Raw genomic sequence first — 12,419 nt, 5'->3', positions numbered from 1 at the left:
TCTTCTGAAATCTGAATACAGTTTTATGCTTTGTAAGGCTTGTACATACTGCTTTATTCACCATGTGCAGTTATTCACTGTGGTTATGTAGATGTTGTGTTATGTAATATTGTTTTATTTGTATAGTAACTGTAAAAAGATTAGTTTTCAATGACAGCATGTATTTCGAAGCAGTAAAGATAATGATGTAAAAATGATGTATACAAATAGCATACAAATATATACAAATAACACTTAATTCATATGATTGAGCATAAAGTTACTTGTTTCTTGAAGACGTTGTCTTACAAACTAAGAACAACATATTCGGTTGTAAATATTTTGTCAATATTGACACAATATTCTTGTTTCTGTTTCTGTCAGTTACAACAAATAAACGGACTAAAATGACTACTGTTCTGCATTTCTTACATTCGAATTTCAACATTTGGAGTGATAATAAGGAACTTATAATTGATTTCATGTTGATGACAAGGAAGGGGGCACAAATGAATTTGAGTTTGTGCTAAAAAAACACACTATGCAAGTGTGAAATGAACACACATCTTCTTTCACTGTTTGTGTAGGTCTTTGCAACGCACCCTGAATGAACTGAAGGAGTACCAGAAGCAACATGATCATTACCTGCGGCAGCAGGAGATGCTGGAAAAGCACAAGCTCATTCAGGAGGAGCAAATTCTGAGAAACATCATCCACGAGACCCAGATGGCTAAAGAAGCACAACTCGGTTAGACGGCATGTTTTAGACTGCATATCTTCACCTTTCAGTTCCATTCATACAGTGTCTGTTACATAGAACCACAAACTCAAGGTCCTATATAAGATTGTGCAATATACTGGATAAACAAGTTTCGCAAGCCTGCCAGATCTTGTTGACGCCAGGTTTATTGTCTCTCCTTGTTGCTCACATGAATGTGCATAAGAGGCATGTGATTTTTTTTGTTTGTTTCAGGAAATCACCAAATGTGTCATATGGGCCAGCAGAAGTTCACTCTGCACTGCCCTTTTGACTTGCCTGTACGGTATCACCGTGGAGAAGTGTTTGAAAATGTCCACTACATACAGGTGAGACTGAAAACATGTCACAATACTGATGTAATGTTGGTTGCAACTTCCGGATCACATGGACTTTAATAGAGACTAAATATTAAGCAGTTTTTTTACTCTTAAACATCACCACTGCACAGCTGTCTATAGCAGTGGTTCTCAACCTTTTTGGTGTCTGATTAGCTGAAACGAATATGGAAGTAAAATAATGTCAAATGTTTTTGAAATAAAAAAGCCTGTTGAATTGCACTACTTGAAAAAAATAGGCATTGCATTAACCATGCTTGCATTTTAATGCATTGTATTTTTAGGGCTTGCATTTTTATGGTCTGAAATTCAACATGGTTGAATATTTAAAGGTCCCGTATTATGCAAAATTCACTTTTGCATGCTGTTTGGACATAAATGTGTGTTGGCAGTTGGCACTGCAGTGTATGTACACAACCACCCAATAGTGATAAAAATCCACTCACTCCTTTTTTATTAATCCCCATAAATCATCAGCAGTGTCTCCCAACGACCTGTTTTCAGAATGCTGTTTTAGTGACGTCACTAAGCACAGGCCCCGCCCACGAGTGTTGACAGACACTGCCGTTTCAACATAGACCCGCCCTGATCGAGTTCACAGCGAGCATTGCTGCACTGACGAGAATGTCTCCCAAGCGTTGTAGGTGTTGTGTGGCTGGATGTATTAATCCACATAGCTCTCTCTATTTACTCCCGAAATCTGAGGCAGTCGCTGAAGACGAGGTGGAATTATTTTGTTTTTAAAGAAAATGCTCCCTCAACTCTACCGAAATTCGTTTATGTACTTGCGCACTTCTTATAACTTACTGTGTTTACTCAGCTCTTACGGTGACTTTCTGAAGTAAAACTGACGCTTCATATTTTGTGTGATGTACAATAAACTTTATTAAACTCATCAGCATATGTTTGATCATCATTCGGACCTGGTCCGAAACAGCAGACTTGTAGGCTATTAATAGTGGATACTAGGGCTGTAGTCAACCAAAGAAATGCTTAGTCGACCAAAGTCCTGTCCTGCACAACGATTAGTCGACTAAAAAAAAAATAATTTTAAAAAAGACGCGATGTTTTGCATTTTGATTGAACATTTATTAAACAATTGTCATAGAGCATTTATAAAACAACAACGAAAAAACGTTTTTTTTTTATTTATTTTTTTATTTTTATTTTTATTGACACCTGGGATCCCCTGCGAAACGGTTCTCATTCGCGCTTGAATAAGGCCGGCGACACACTGGCTGCTGGCGTGAGAGTTTCAGCTGCATGGCGTGTCTGTTTTTATTTCGGCTCCCATGTTAACAGGTTGGAGTTTGCACACTGCCTGTGTGAGACACGCGTCTCAGGCGCGGCTCGAGCCACGCAGAAAACGCGTGCATGCTAGAAATAGAAGCGACTGAGTGTTCTAACAACGGGAGTGTTCTCTGGCTAGAGCGCAGAACAGCGGAGTTTGTATGGACCGAAGTGCATGCCTGAGCTTGTATTGCTGCTGTTGCTTTGACATTGTGGAAAATAGAATAATAGAAACAAAATGTATTAGACTTTTTACCCGTTATTATAAATTTAAATTAATCTCGTTTTTAATTTAGGCTAACTTAATTTCGTTTTTCTTTATTTAAATTTCGTTTTTCTTTATTTCAATTTTGTTTTTTCTTTATTTCAATTTCGTTTTTCTGTATTTAAAATTCGTTTTTTCTTTATTTCAATTTCGTTTTTTCTTTATTTCAATTTCGTTTTTCTGTATTTAAATTTCGTTTTTTCTTTATTTAAATTTAGTTTTTCTTTATTTAAATTTCGTTTTTCTTTATTTAAATCTACCATTTACTGTGTCAGTAATTTGTTAGTCAGAAAAATATTAGAATACCTTAAGTATTGCTTAAGTTAACAGACTGTGTGCGTTTTATATCACTAGTGCAGTGTCCGTTTTCGGAGAATATAAGCCCTGCTCGCGTGAGGTGCGCCACTTCCCGCTCGCGCTGTTCTGTAGTTTACTATTAATTCTGAACGTGTCGTGTCTCGCGTGTCTGTCTATATTGCACCAAATGCGACACTGCACTCCCTTGTGAAGTCGATTGGATGAACGGTTCTCGAAATAATTTCATTTCATTTCATTTATTTATTCTCTTTTCATGGTAATGCAACACGAAATGCCACAACAACAATCCACACAAACGCAACAAAAATACATTCCATGACAAGAAGAACAGGAGTAGGATGAAGAAAAAAAAATCTTATAAACTCCTACCCCATTCTTATAATAAGAAAGTTACAAATTAGATGGCCTAACCGACATGAAAGAAAATACATAAATAAATAACAGCGACAAAAAAAATAAAAAAATAAATGAAAAATAACGCAGACCAGATGTAATCTACTTTCATTTTTAACAATTTTCCTTAACAATTTTTTTTTATTTTTTTATATTAATTCTGCTTACACAACACTAAACAAACAAAAACAACAATAATGCAATAATGACAACTCTGGCATCAAAGACAATGACGAGACCATGATCATTCATATTATAGTTTTAAGAATTTTCACCATCATCTTTATACAAGTTAAGTATCTTCTCTTTATACTTATATTTAAATCGAACTATATTTGAACAACATTTTAAATCATTCTCTAGACAATTCCATCTTTTCACACCAGAAACTGAAACACACATTTGTTTGAGGGTATTTCCAGCAAAAGGTTGTTTAAAATCATTATTTCTTCTACTTGTCTCACTATTTTCAGTAAAAAGGGTTTGCAGTCCATGTGGTAACAAGCAATGTTTTGCTTTATGAACAACTAATAAAGTTTGTAAAGAAACCAAGTCCTTCAATTTAAGTAGTCCTGACCTCAGAAACAGTCCTGTAGTATGTTCTCTTGGAGCAACTCCATTAATTATCCTTATTGCCCTTTTTTGCAAAATAAATAAGGGCATTAAATTAGTAAAATATGAATTACCCCATACCTCCAAACAATACATCAAATAGGGCAAAATAAAGGAACAATAAAGGATTCTCATTGCTTTATAATTTAACATAAACTTTACTTTACTCAAAACAGCAATATTTTTACACATTTTATTTCTTACGTAGGCTATGTGTGATTTCCATTTAAATTTTTCATCAATGAGTACTCCTAAAAACCTCAATTCTGACACTCTCTCAATAGTTATTCCATTTAGAATCAAACAAACATTATCAGGACATTTTTGATTTGTAAACAACATAAATTTAGTTTTACTTAAATTTAACGACAGTTTATTTTTGTTAAACCATTTCTGAAGTAGGACCAATTCTTGTTCAATAGTTTTGATTAAAATTTTTAAGTTCTTCCCCGATACAAAAAAATTTGTATCGTCCGCAAAAAGAACAAAACGTAAAATCTTTGATTCATCACAGAGATCATTAATGTATAAAATAAATAATTTAGGCCCCAACACAGAGCCTTGAGGGACTCCACACTGTATTGTTTCCAACTTAGATTCATGGTCTAAATACTCTACATATTGTTGTCTATTTTCTAAATAACTAATAATCCAATTTAATACTACACCTCTAATTCCATATGTCTGTAATTTAGATATCAAAATTCCATGATCGAGAGTGTCAAAGGCCTTTTTAAGGTCAATAAAAACTCCAACTGTGTGATTTTTATTCTCCAATTCTGTAGTAATGTCCTCTGTGATTTTCATCAAAGCCATAGCTGTTGAGCGGGTGCTACGAAACCCAAACTGATTATCGTTTATCAAAGAATGTTTTTCAAGAAAATAATCAAATTTTTTAACAAAAAGCTTCTCCAGAATTTTTGAAAATTGGGAAAGCAAAGATATAGGCCTATAATTTGTAAGACTGTGCCTATCACCAGTTTTAAAACAAGGAATTATTTTAGCCACCTTCATTTTATCTGGAAAAAAACCTGTATTAAAAGACAAATTAATTATATATTTTAATGGTCTAATAATGCAACGTAGAGTTTCTTTGACAATATACATATCTAAGCCATCACTATCACATGAATTTTTACTTTTTAATTTAGAGACAGTGGAAATAATTTCACTCTCACTAACTTCGTCAAAAAAAATGGATTGCATGACTCTGCTTTCACCTATCCAGCTTTTATTATGTAATGGTATAGTTTTGGCAAGATTTGGACCAACATTAACAAAAAATGAATTAAATTCATCAGCCATTTTTTCACCACGTATCTCGACATTCTGTTCATTCATTAAATATAATGGCTGACTATAATTCATTTTACTGCCTATAACCTCCCTTAAGACTTTCCACATATTTTTGATATTACTTTTGTTTTCCATCAACAAGTTTATATAATAATCTTTCTTTGCACGTCTCATTATAGTAGTCAACTTATTTTTGTAAGCTTTATATTTATTTTCTGCATTTACCGTCCGATATTTTACAAAATCCCGATAAAGCTTATTCTTCTTTTTACACGATTTCAATATACCTTTCGTTAACCAAGGTTTATTATTATTTCTTGCTTTATCATTCAATATTTTTATTGGGCAATTATTATTATATAACCATAAATACTTTTTCAAAAATAATTCATATGCCTTATTTACATTATTTGTACTATAAACATTGTCCCAGTGTTCTTTCATTAGATCATCCCTAAATCTATTTAATCTTTCCTCAGTTCTTAACCTAATAACTTTACTATACTTTTCTTTATTTGTTTTTACTTCACAGAAGTGAGTTACAAATATCGGTAAATGATCCGTTGTATCATTTATCAAAAGACCACTTTTGACCGTTTTTTCAAATATATTTACAAAAATATTATCAATTAACGTGGCACAACTGGAAGTTATTCGGCTAGGCTTAGTAATAGTAGGATAAAGGCCTCTACTGTACATTAAATCTAGAAAATCTAAACTACTAGTATGATTTGACACATTCAAAACATTTATATTGAAATCCCCACAAATTATAGACACTTTATTTTCATTCAACCCAAATAATAATTGCTCCAGCTTGTTATTAAATGCTGTAATACTAGATCCTGGAGTTCTATATATGCATGTGACAACAATATTCCTCTGTTTCTTCATTTCGATCTCAACAGTTAAACATTCCATTAAATCTTCTGTTGCAGTAGTCATACACTCAATTGTTTTGCATTTCAGATCACTACTAACATATAGAGCAACCCCGCCTCCTCTCTTATTAATCCGATTAACAAAAAATAATTCATAACCCTCAAAATGAAATTCCACACCTTTCTCATCCGTTAACCAAGTCTCAGACAAAGCTATAACAGTAAATTTATTTTGTAATGTGTTCAAATAATCATGTATTTTACCAAAATTTGAATACAGGCTTCTACAATTCAAATGAATAAGAGAAAATGAACCAGCCGTTTCTATATTACTAGTAAATTCTGCGTCTGTGTAATATTTACATGTATAATTTATGTTTGGAAATAAATTTGACTCCGAGTCCAGTTCATCATAGTCATAGACACATCCTTCTGAATTTTCAGCTTGTGTAGGGATATGTTCACACACTGCGGACATTGCACTCATTTATACAAATTAGCGCTTGCCACAATGTAATCTCCACATACCTTATTCATTATGTGTCTTTTCGTTTTCATAACTGACCAAGGAAAGTCGAAGAGATTCAACGCTGGTTGTTATTTCCCCAGCAGGAGCATGTTTGCTCCTACTGCGGGGGGACTGCCATCCTACAGCCCGCAGCGCTGAGTCCCAATCCGGCTCTTTTCTTGGAACTTCCATCGTTACGCCAAAGTCCTTTAATCCCTCAGCTGCTTTTAGAGGGTTTTCAAAAATTTTAGTCTTTCCATCCTGCAGAAACAGCATGAGTTTTGCGGGGTAAAGAATGCGAGACTTGATTTTCCTCTCCTGGAGTTGTTTCCTTGCACTCCTGTATTTTGCGCGCTCCTTAAAAACATCGGTGGTGTAATCCTCATCAAAATATATCCGTTGATCCTTGATCCGAATGTCCTTTAGAGACCATGCAGCATATAGCACTCGTTGTTTCTCCTTAAAACTACGGAAACATACGATGATTGATCTGGTGAAGTCCGTGGCACGTCCCGTGGAGACACCTGTTGCTGCGGCGCGATGCGCCCTTTCAATGTAAATCTCTTCCCGGATATTAAGCTGCTCACGAATAAGCTTTTCTATAAACTCAATCATATTACTTCCTTCTGTTTTCTCCGGTACAGAGTAAATTCTTAAATTATTTCTCCGTGAACGGCCTTCCAGGCCCTCACACTTCTCCTCAAGGTACTTTTGTTTACACATCAAATGAAACAGCACCTTAGTCAGATCCATGTTACGATCCTCATTGTCCGCAATCCTCTGTTCGGCGTCATTCACCCTTGTTTTCAATTCTTCAAAGTTCAGTTTAATTTCGCTCACCTCCTTCCTCAGCACACCAAAAATTTCAGCCGTTTCAGTTCGAAATAATTTGAGTTCCTTCAGTATTTCTGAAGTATTATCGGCGTTACCATCGCCCGTTCCCTCCCGGCAGGTTTGGTTTGCTGGCACAATATCCAACAACTCGCCTCGTCTTTGATTTGGTCTTGGCATATTTAGGCACTCTTTTTTTTCTTCTTTTTTTCTTTAAATGATAACTTGAAAGTTCAGAACGTAATACACTTTATCTGAGTCCACAAGCAGTAGTCAGTCTTCAAGTTTAAGCTTTTGTTTGTCAAGCGTTACACCCTGGCACCGGCAGTTCGGCCATCTTTGTTTTAATCAAAATGCAAACGGACAGACAGACACATAGAGATTACTACCTATTCCTTACTGAGCGCAAGTAGCAGCAGTGCAGCCTACGAGTGTTCTACGTGGTGCGCTAAACTGTGGCGCTGTTACAAAATAGCCTAAATTAAAGCATTTAAAGTTGGGGATAAAACATAGGCTAATTATATTTAGAATACAGTAATATATAACTGCTTATAAAGGAATAAATATCAAGGAGTAAATCAATGAAAATTTCTTTATTGATGAAAAAAAAAAAAAAAAAAAATGCAACTGGTCGACCAATGAGAATGTCAGTCGACCAAGACGGCATCGACCGATTAGTCGACTAAACGACTAAAGTTGACAGCCCTAGTGGATACATACAAGCAGATGACAAATTATGTTATAACCGTAATTAAACTAAACTATACCTGTTCCATCTCCATACAGCACTCTGACTCTGTAGGCATTATTGTCCGACTCGAAATGAACACCGTTACTGAGAGTTTCTGATATTATCATCATTCCATGAGATGAAATTGTCCTGAGAGACTGAGCGAGAGCTCGTGAAGCTCCGCCCCCTGTGCCGTGCAGCAGCAGCTTATTTGCATTTAAAGGGCACACACTAAAACAGCGCGTTTTTCTGAGCCCCAAAAAATTACAATTTAAACATGCTGTAAAAAATGATCTGTTGGGTATTTTGAGCTAAAACTTCACATACACACTCTGGGGACATCAGAGACTTATTTTACATCTTTTGAAAAGGGGCATAATATGGGACCTTTTAAGCTGTGGATATTTCAATTAAAAACATTTCAAACACATTTTCATTATGAAAAATTCAATAATCCATATTCACCTTTCATATTTCACTTCCAAAATATTCAAACCGTTTAAAAATACAACCTATAATATTCAACAGGCAATTTTCGGTCCATTTTATTTCGCTTTGCAAATTCGCTTCCACAAATTCAGTAGTTCAAATTCGACAGTAAATTCAACATTGACATCCAGGAACTGCAGGAAAAGCAGTAGATTGCCGAGCATACTCTCCATCTGCTGTTAGTCGACCTCACCAGCAGGGGGTGCAAAAGCGCGTGTTGTTGACGAAGACCAGCAACAGTTAGAACAAGCCATTCATTCATAAAATGAAAATGATTATCTGTGTCAGTATATATGCGGAAAAGATGATAAAGATACAAAAACTGTGTTTGTTTCATTCAATAACTTCATTGTTACTTTCCCTGTGTAGCCTACATGTTCAGCTTTCTCTACCATGAACAGGATTATAATCGGTTTCCCTCAATACCTCAAGGATTCCCCTTCCGTCGGGACAAAATGCTTAGCTTTATGGACTAATACAGTGATATGAAAGACCAAACTCGCACCTTATTGGGGAAGTAGGCTGTTGGCTACTATATACAGGCAAGCAGATGGTCTCAGAATATGAACTTAACGCACAAAGTTTCATGCTGAGCGTTTCGTGATATACTGGCATAAAATCAACACTTGTTCAAATAATACAAACACTTTATTTTCTCTTCTCTTCTATTCTCTCTCTCTCTCTCTCTCTCTCTCTCTCTCTCTCTCTCTCTCATATATATATATATATATATATATATATATATATATATATATATATATATATATATATATATATATATATATATATATATGTATAGTATAGTATAGTAGGCTATGCCTACGTGTAGGCTATTGGATTAGCTTAAACTGGGAAGAGTCATAGCACTTGCATATTGTTGTCCTCCTATTGTTAGTTTAACTGTAAATCGCTTTGGATAAAAGCGTCTACTAAATGACTAAATGTAGCCTAATAAATGTAAAATTGGCTTGACATTGGACATTCGCACATTTGGGGACCGTCTCTAAAGTTGCATACAACATTGGCATACACGTTTCTAACTTCAATAGCAAACTTTCATTTATTTGAAGAAATATCAAAATCCAAAGGGTGCGCATTATGCCTGACACTAAATGAACACTTTACAGTTGGTTTTATGACTGTAAGTCATTCTGTTCAAATACTATCAAAGTTAGAATCATGTATAGCCTACCAATGTCGTATACACTTTAGAGACGGTCCCTAAATGTGCGAATGTCCAACGTCAAGGCAACTTAATGCCAGTCTATCACTGGGAAACGCTCAGCATTAAGTTTGCGCGTTATTCTGAGTCCATCTGTTTGCCTGCGAATTTGGTCTTTTATATCACTGTAATTAGTCCATTATGCTACGTTAAGCGTTATGTCCAGCAGGGGAATCCTGAAGTATTGAGGGAAACCCTAATAGCCTGCATGCAGCCACAATATAAAGTTATGGCAACTAAACAACCAAGAGAAATATATGTCAACCTCAAAAATGTAACATTGGATCTGTATATATCCGCATCGGGGAATAACATTATAATCTCGTTCACGGTAGAGAAAGATGCATGTAGGCTACACAGGAAAAATAACCGTGAAGACACTGAATTTAAACAGCCGTCATAATAATCACAAATACACTTACATTGCTATAAATGAGTTTTATGAATGAATGGCTTGTTCTATCTGTTGCTCGGTCTTCGTCAACAACACGTGCTTTTGCACCTCTTACGGGTGAGATCAACTAACAGCAGATGGAGAGTATGCTCGGCAATCTACTGCTTTTCCTGCAGTTCCTGGATGTCAATGTTGAATTTACTGTCGAATTTGAACCACTGAATTTGTGGAAGCGAATTTGCAAAGCGAAATAAAATGGACCGAAAAATGCCTGTTGAATATTATAGGTTGTATTTTTAAACGGTTTGAATATTTTGGAAGTGAAATATGAAAGGTGAATATGGATTATTGAATTTTTCATAATGAAAATGTGTTTGAAATGTTTTTAATTGAAATATTCACAGTTTAAATATTCAACCATGTTGAATTTCAGCCCATAAAAATGCAAGCCCTAAAAATACAATGCATTAAAATGCAAGCATGGTTAATGCAATGCCTATTTTTTTGCAATTCAACAGGCTTTTTTATTTCAAAAACATTTGACATTATTTTACTTCCATAAACGAACTTGTTTATAAAACGTTTATAAAATGTTTTATGAAAGCAATATCTCCTGCTTGTGCGATATTGCTTTAGATGTCAGTCATCTCATTCTCTGACATGTTGTGTGTGTGTGTGTTTGTAGTTCGGTGAGGAGGTGTCAATAGCCAACAGTGTTGCACTGGTGTCCGAGTTGAGTGTGAATGAGAGTCACAGTCCTCAAAAGTCCTACACTGTGTCCTTAGGACGGGAACCTGCAGCCCACTGGGACAAGGAGATCACCTCTACGGATGTAAGATCTGATGAAAGTTTGAATGAAAGATGAAAATTCTGTGAAATGGGTTTAAATATGGCCAAGAGCTGATAAGCACTAAGCACTTTTATGGTTAGTTTATTTTATATATATATATATATGTATATATATGTGTGTGTGTATGTGTATATATATCCTGATCAGTCACAACATTAAAACCACTGAGAGGTGAATTATCTTGATTATATTGTTACAATGACATAGGGATGGGATTGATTAAGCAAATTATTGAATTTCATGTATTTGAAGCAGGAAAAATGAACTGAGCGACTTTGACAAGGGCCAAATAGTGATGGTTAGCTAGACGACTGGGTCAGAGCATCTCCAAAACGACATGTCTTGTGGGGTCAGTGGTTTGTTCCAACCAAAAGTGGTGCAAGGAAGGACAACCGGTGAACTAGCGTCAAGGCCATGGGCTTATTTATGCACGTGGGGATCGAAGGCTAGCCTGTCTGGTCTGATCACACAGAAGACCTACTATAGCCCAAAAACGTAATGTTGCCCATGAAAGAAAGATCTGAGAACACACAGTGCTTCGCAGTTTGCTGTATATGGATCACCGTAGCCACAGACCAAATTCCCCAGATCCCAATCCAATCGAGCACCTGTGCGATGTACTGGAGCAACAAATCTGATCAGTAGGAGCCCCACGTCGCTACTTGCCGGACTTAAAGGATCTGCTGCTAATGTATTGGTGCCAGATACCACAGGACACATTCAGAGGTCTTGTGGAGTCCATGCCTCAATGAATTAGAGCTGTTTTGGCAGCACGAGGGGGACTTATACAATATTAGGCTGGTGTGTTAGAACACAATATAAAGGTGTGTTCACACTGTGTTGGAGTTACTGTAATTACATTATTCTGACTTGTAAAAAGTCATATCGTCCTGGAACTCACGCTCTGGAGAGATTTCAGAGTGTCACTTGACCATTGTAACGCCATGAGAAGACACTAAAAATTGTGGCAGCTTCAGCAGTAAAATGTAGTTCAGTATTTATCTCTGAATTTTTCTGTTTAACAATTCCAACAATTGGTAATGTCTTAATAATGCAAGCATAATCTGAAAAATAAACGAAAAACAGGCTACAATATAATTTAATAGCACATAGTTGGATAACTAACTAATTTCCTACTAAATATGACAGATGAACAATAACATTTTAATACATTTGCATAACTTTTTTTTTTTTCTCGTGGTTTTGCATATTGATTACTTAAATTTTGCTAATTAATTTTGTGTTAATAATGTTGCCACAGAAACG

At 35.5% G+C, this 12,419-nt stretch overlaps 1 protein-coding gene across 1 annotated transcript in view; it reads left to right on the top strand.

The window, feature by feature from the left end:
• The window catches only part of ttc17 (tetratricopeptide repeat domain 17), a 30,417-nt gene that overhangs the window by 6,033 nt on the left and 11,965 nt on the right, over positions 1-12,419 (top strand). The window contains exons 9-11 of the mRNA XM_079865094.1: positions 567-727; positions 953-1,065; positions 10,989-11,135. Of these exons, the coding sequence (XP_079721220.1) occupies positions 567-727; positions 953-1,065; positions 10,989-11,135 (421 nt within the window). The remainder of the gene's footprint in view (positions 1-566; positions 728-952; positions 1,066-10,988; positions 11,136-12,419) is intronic.

Source organism: Squalius cephalus, assembly GCF_949319135.1.
Source record: "Squalius cephalus genome assembly, chromosome: 3".
Lineage (NCBI taxonomy): Eukaryota > Metazoa > Chordata > Actinopteri > Cypriniformes > Leuciscidae > Squalius > Squalius cephalus.
This window is presented reverse-complemented; position numbering and strand designations above follow the sequence as displayed.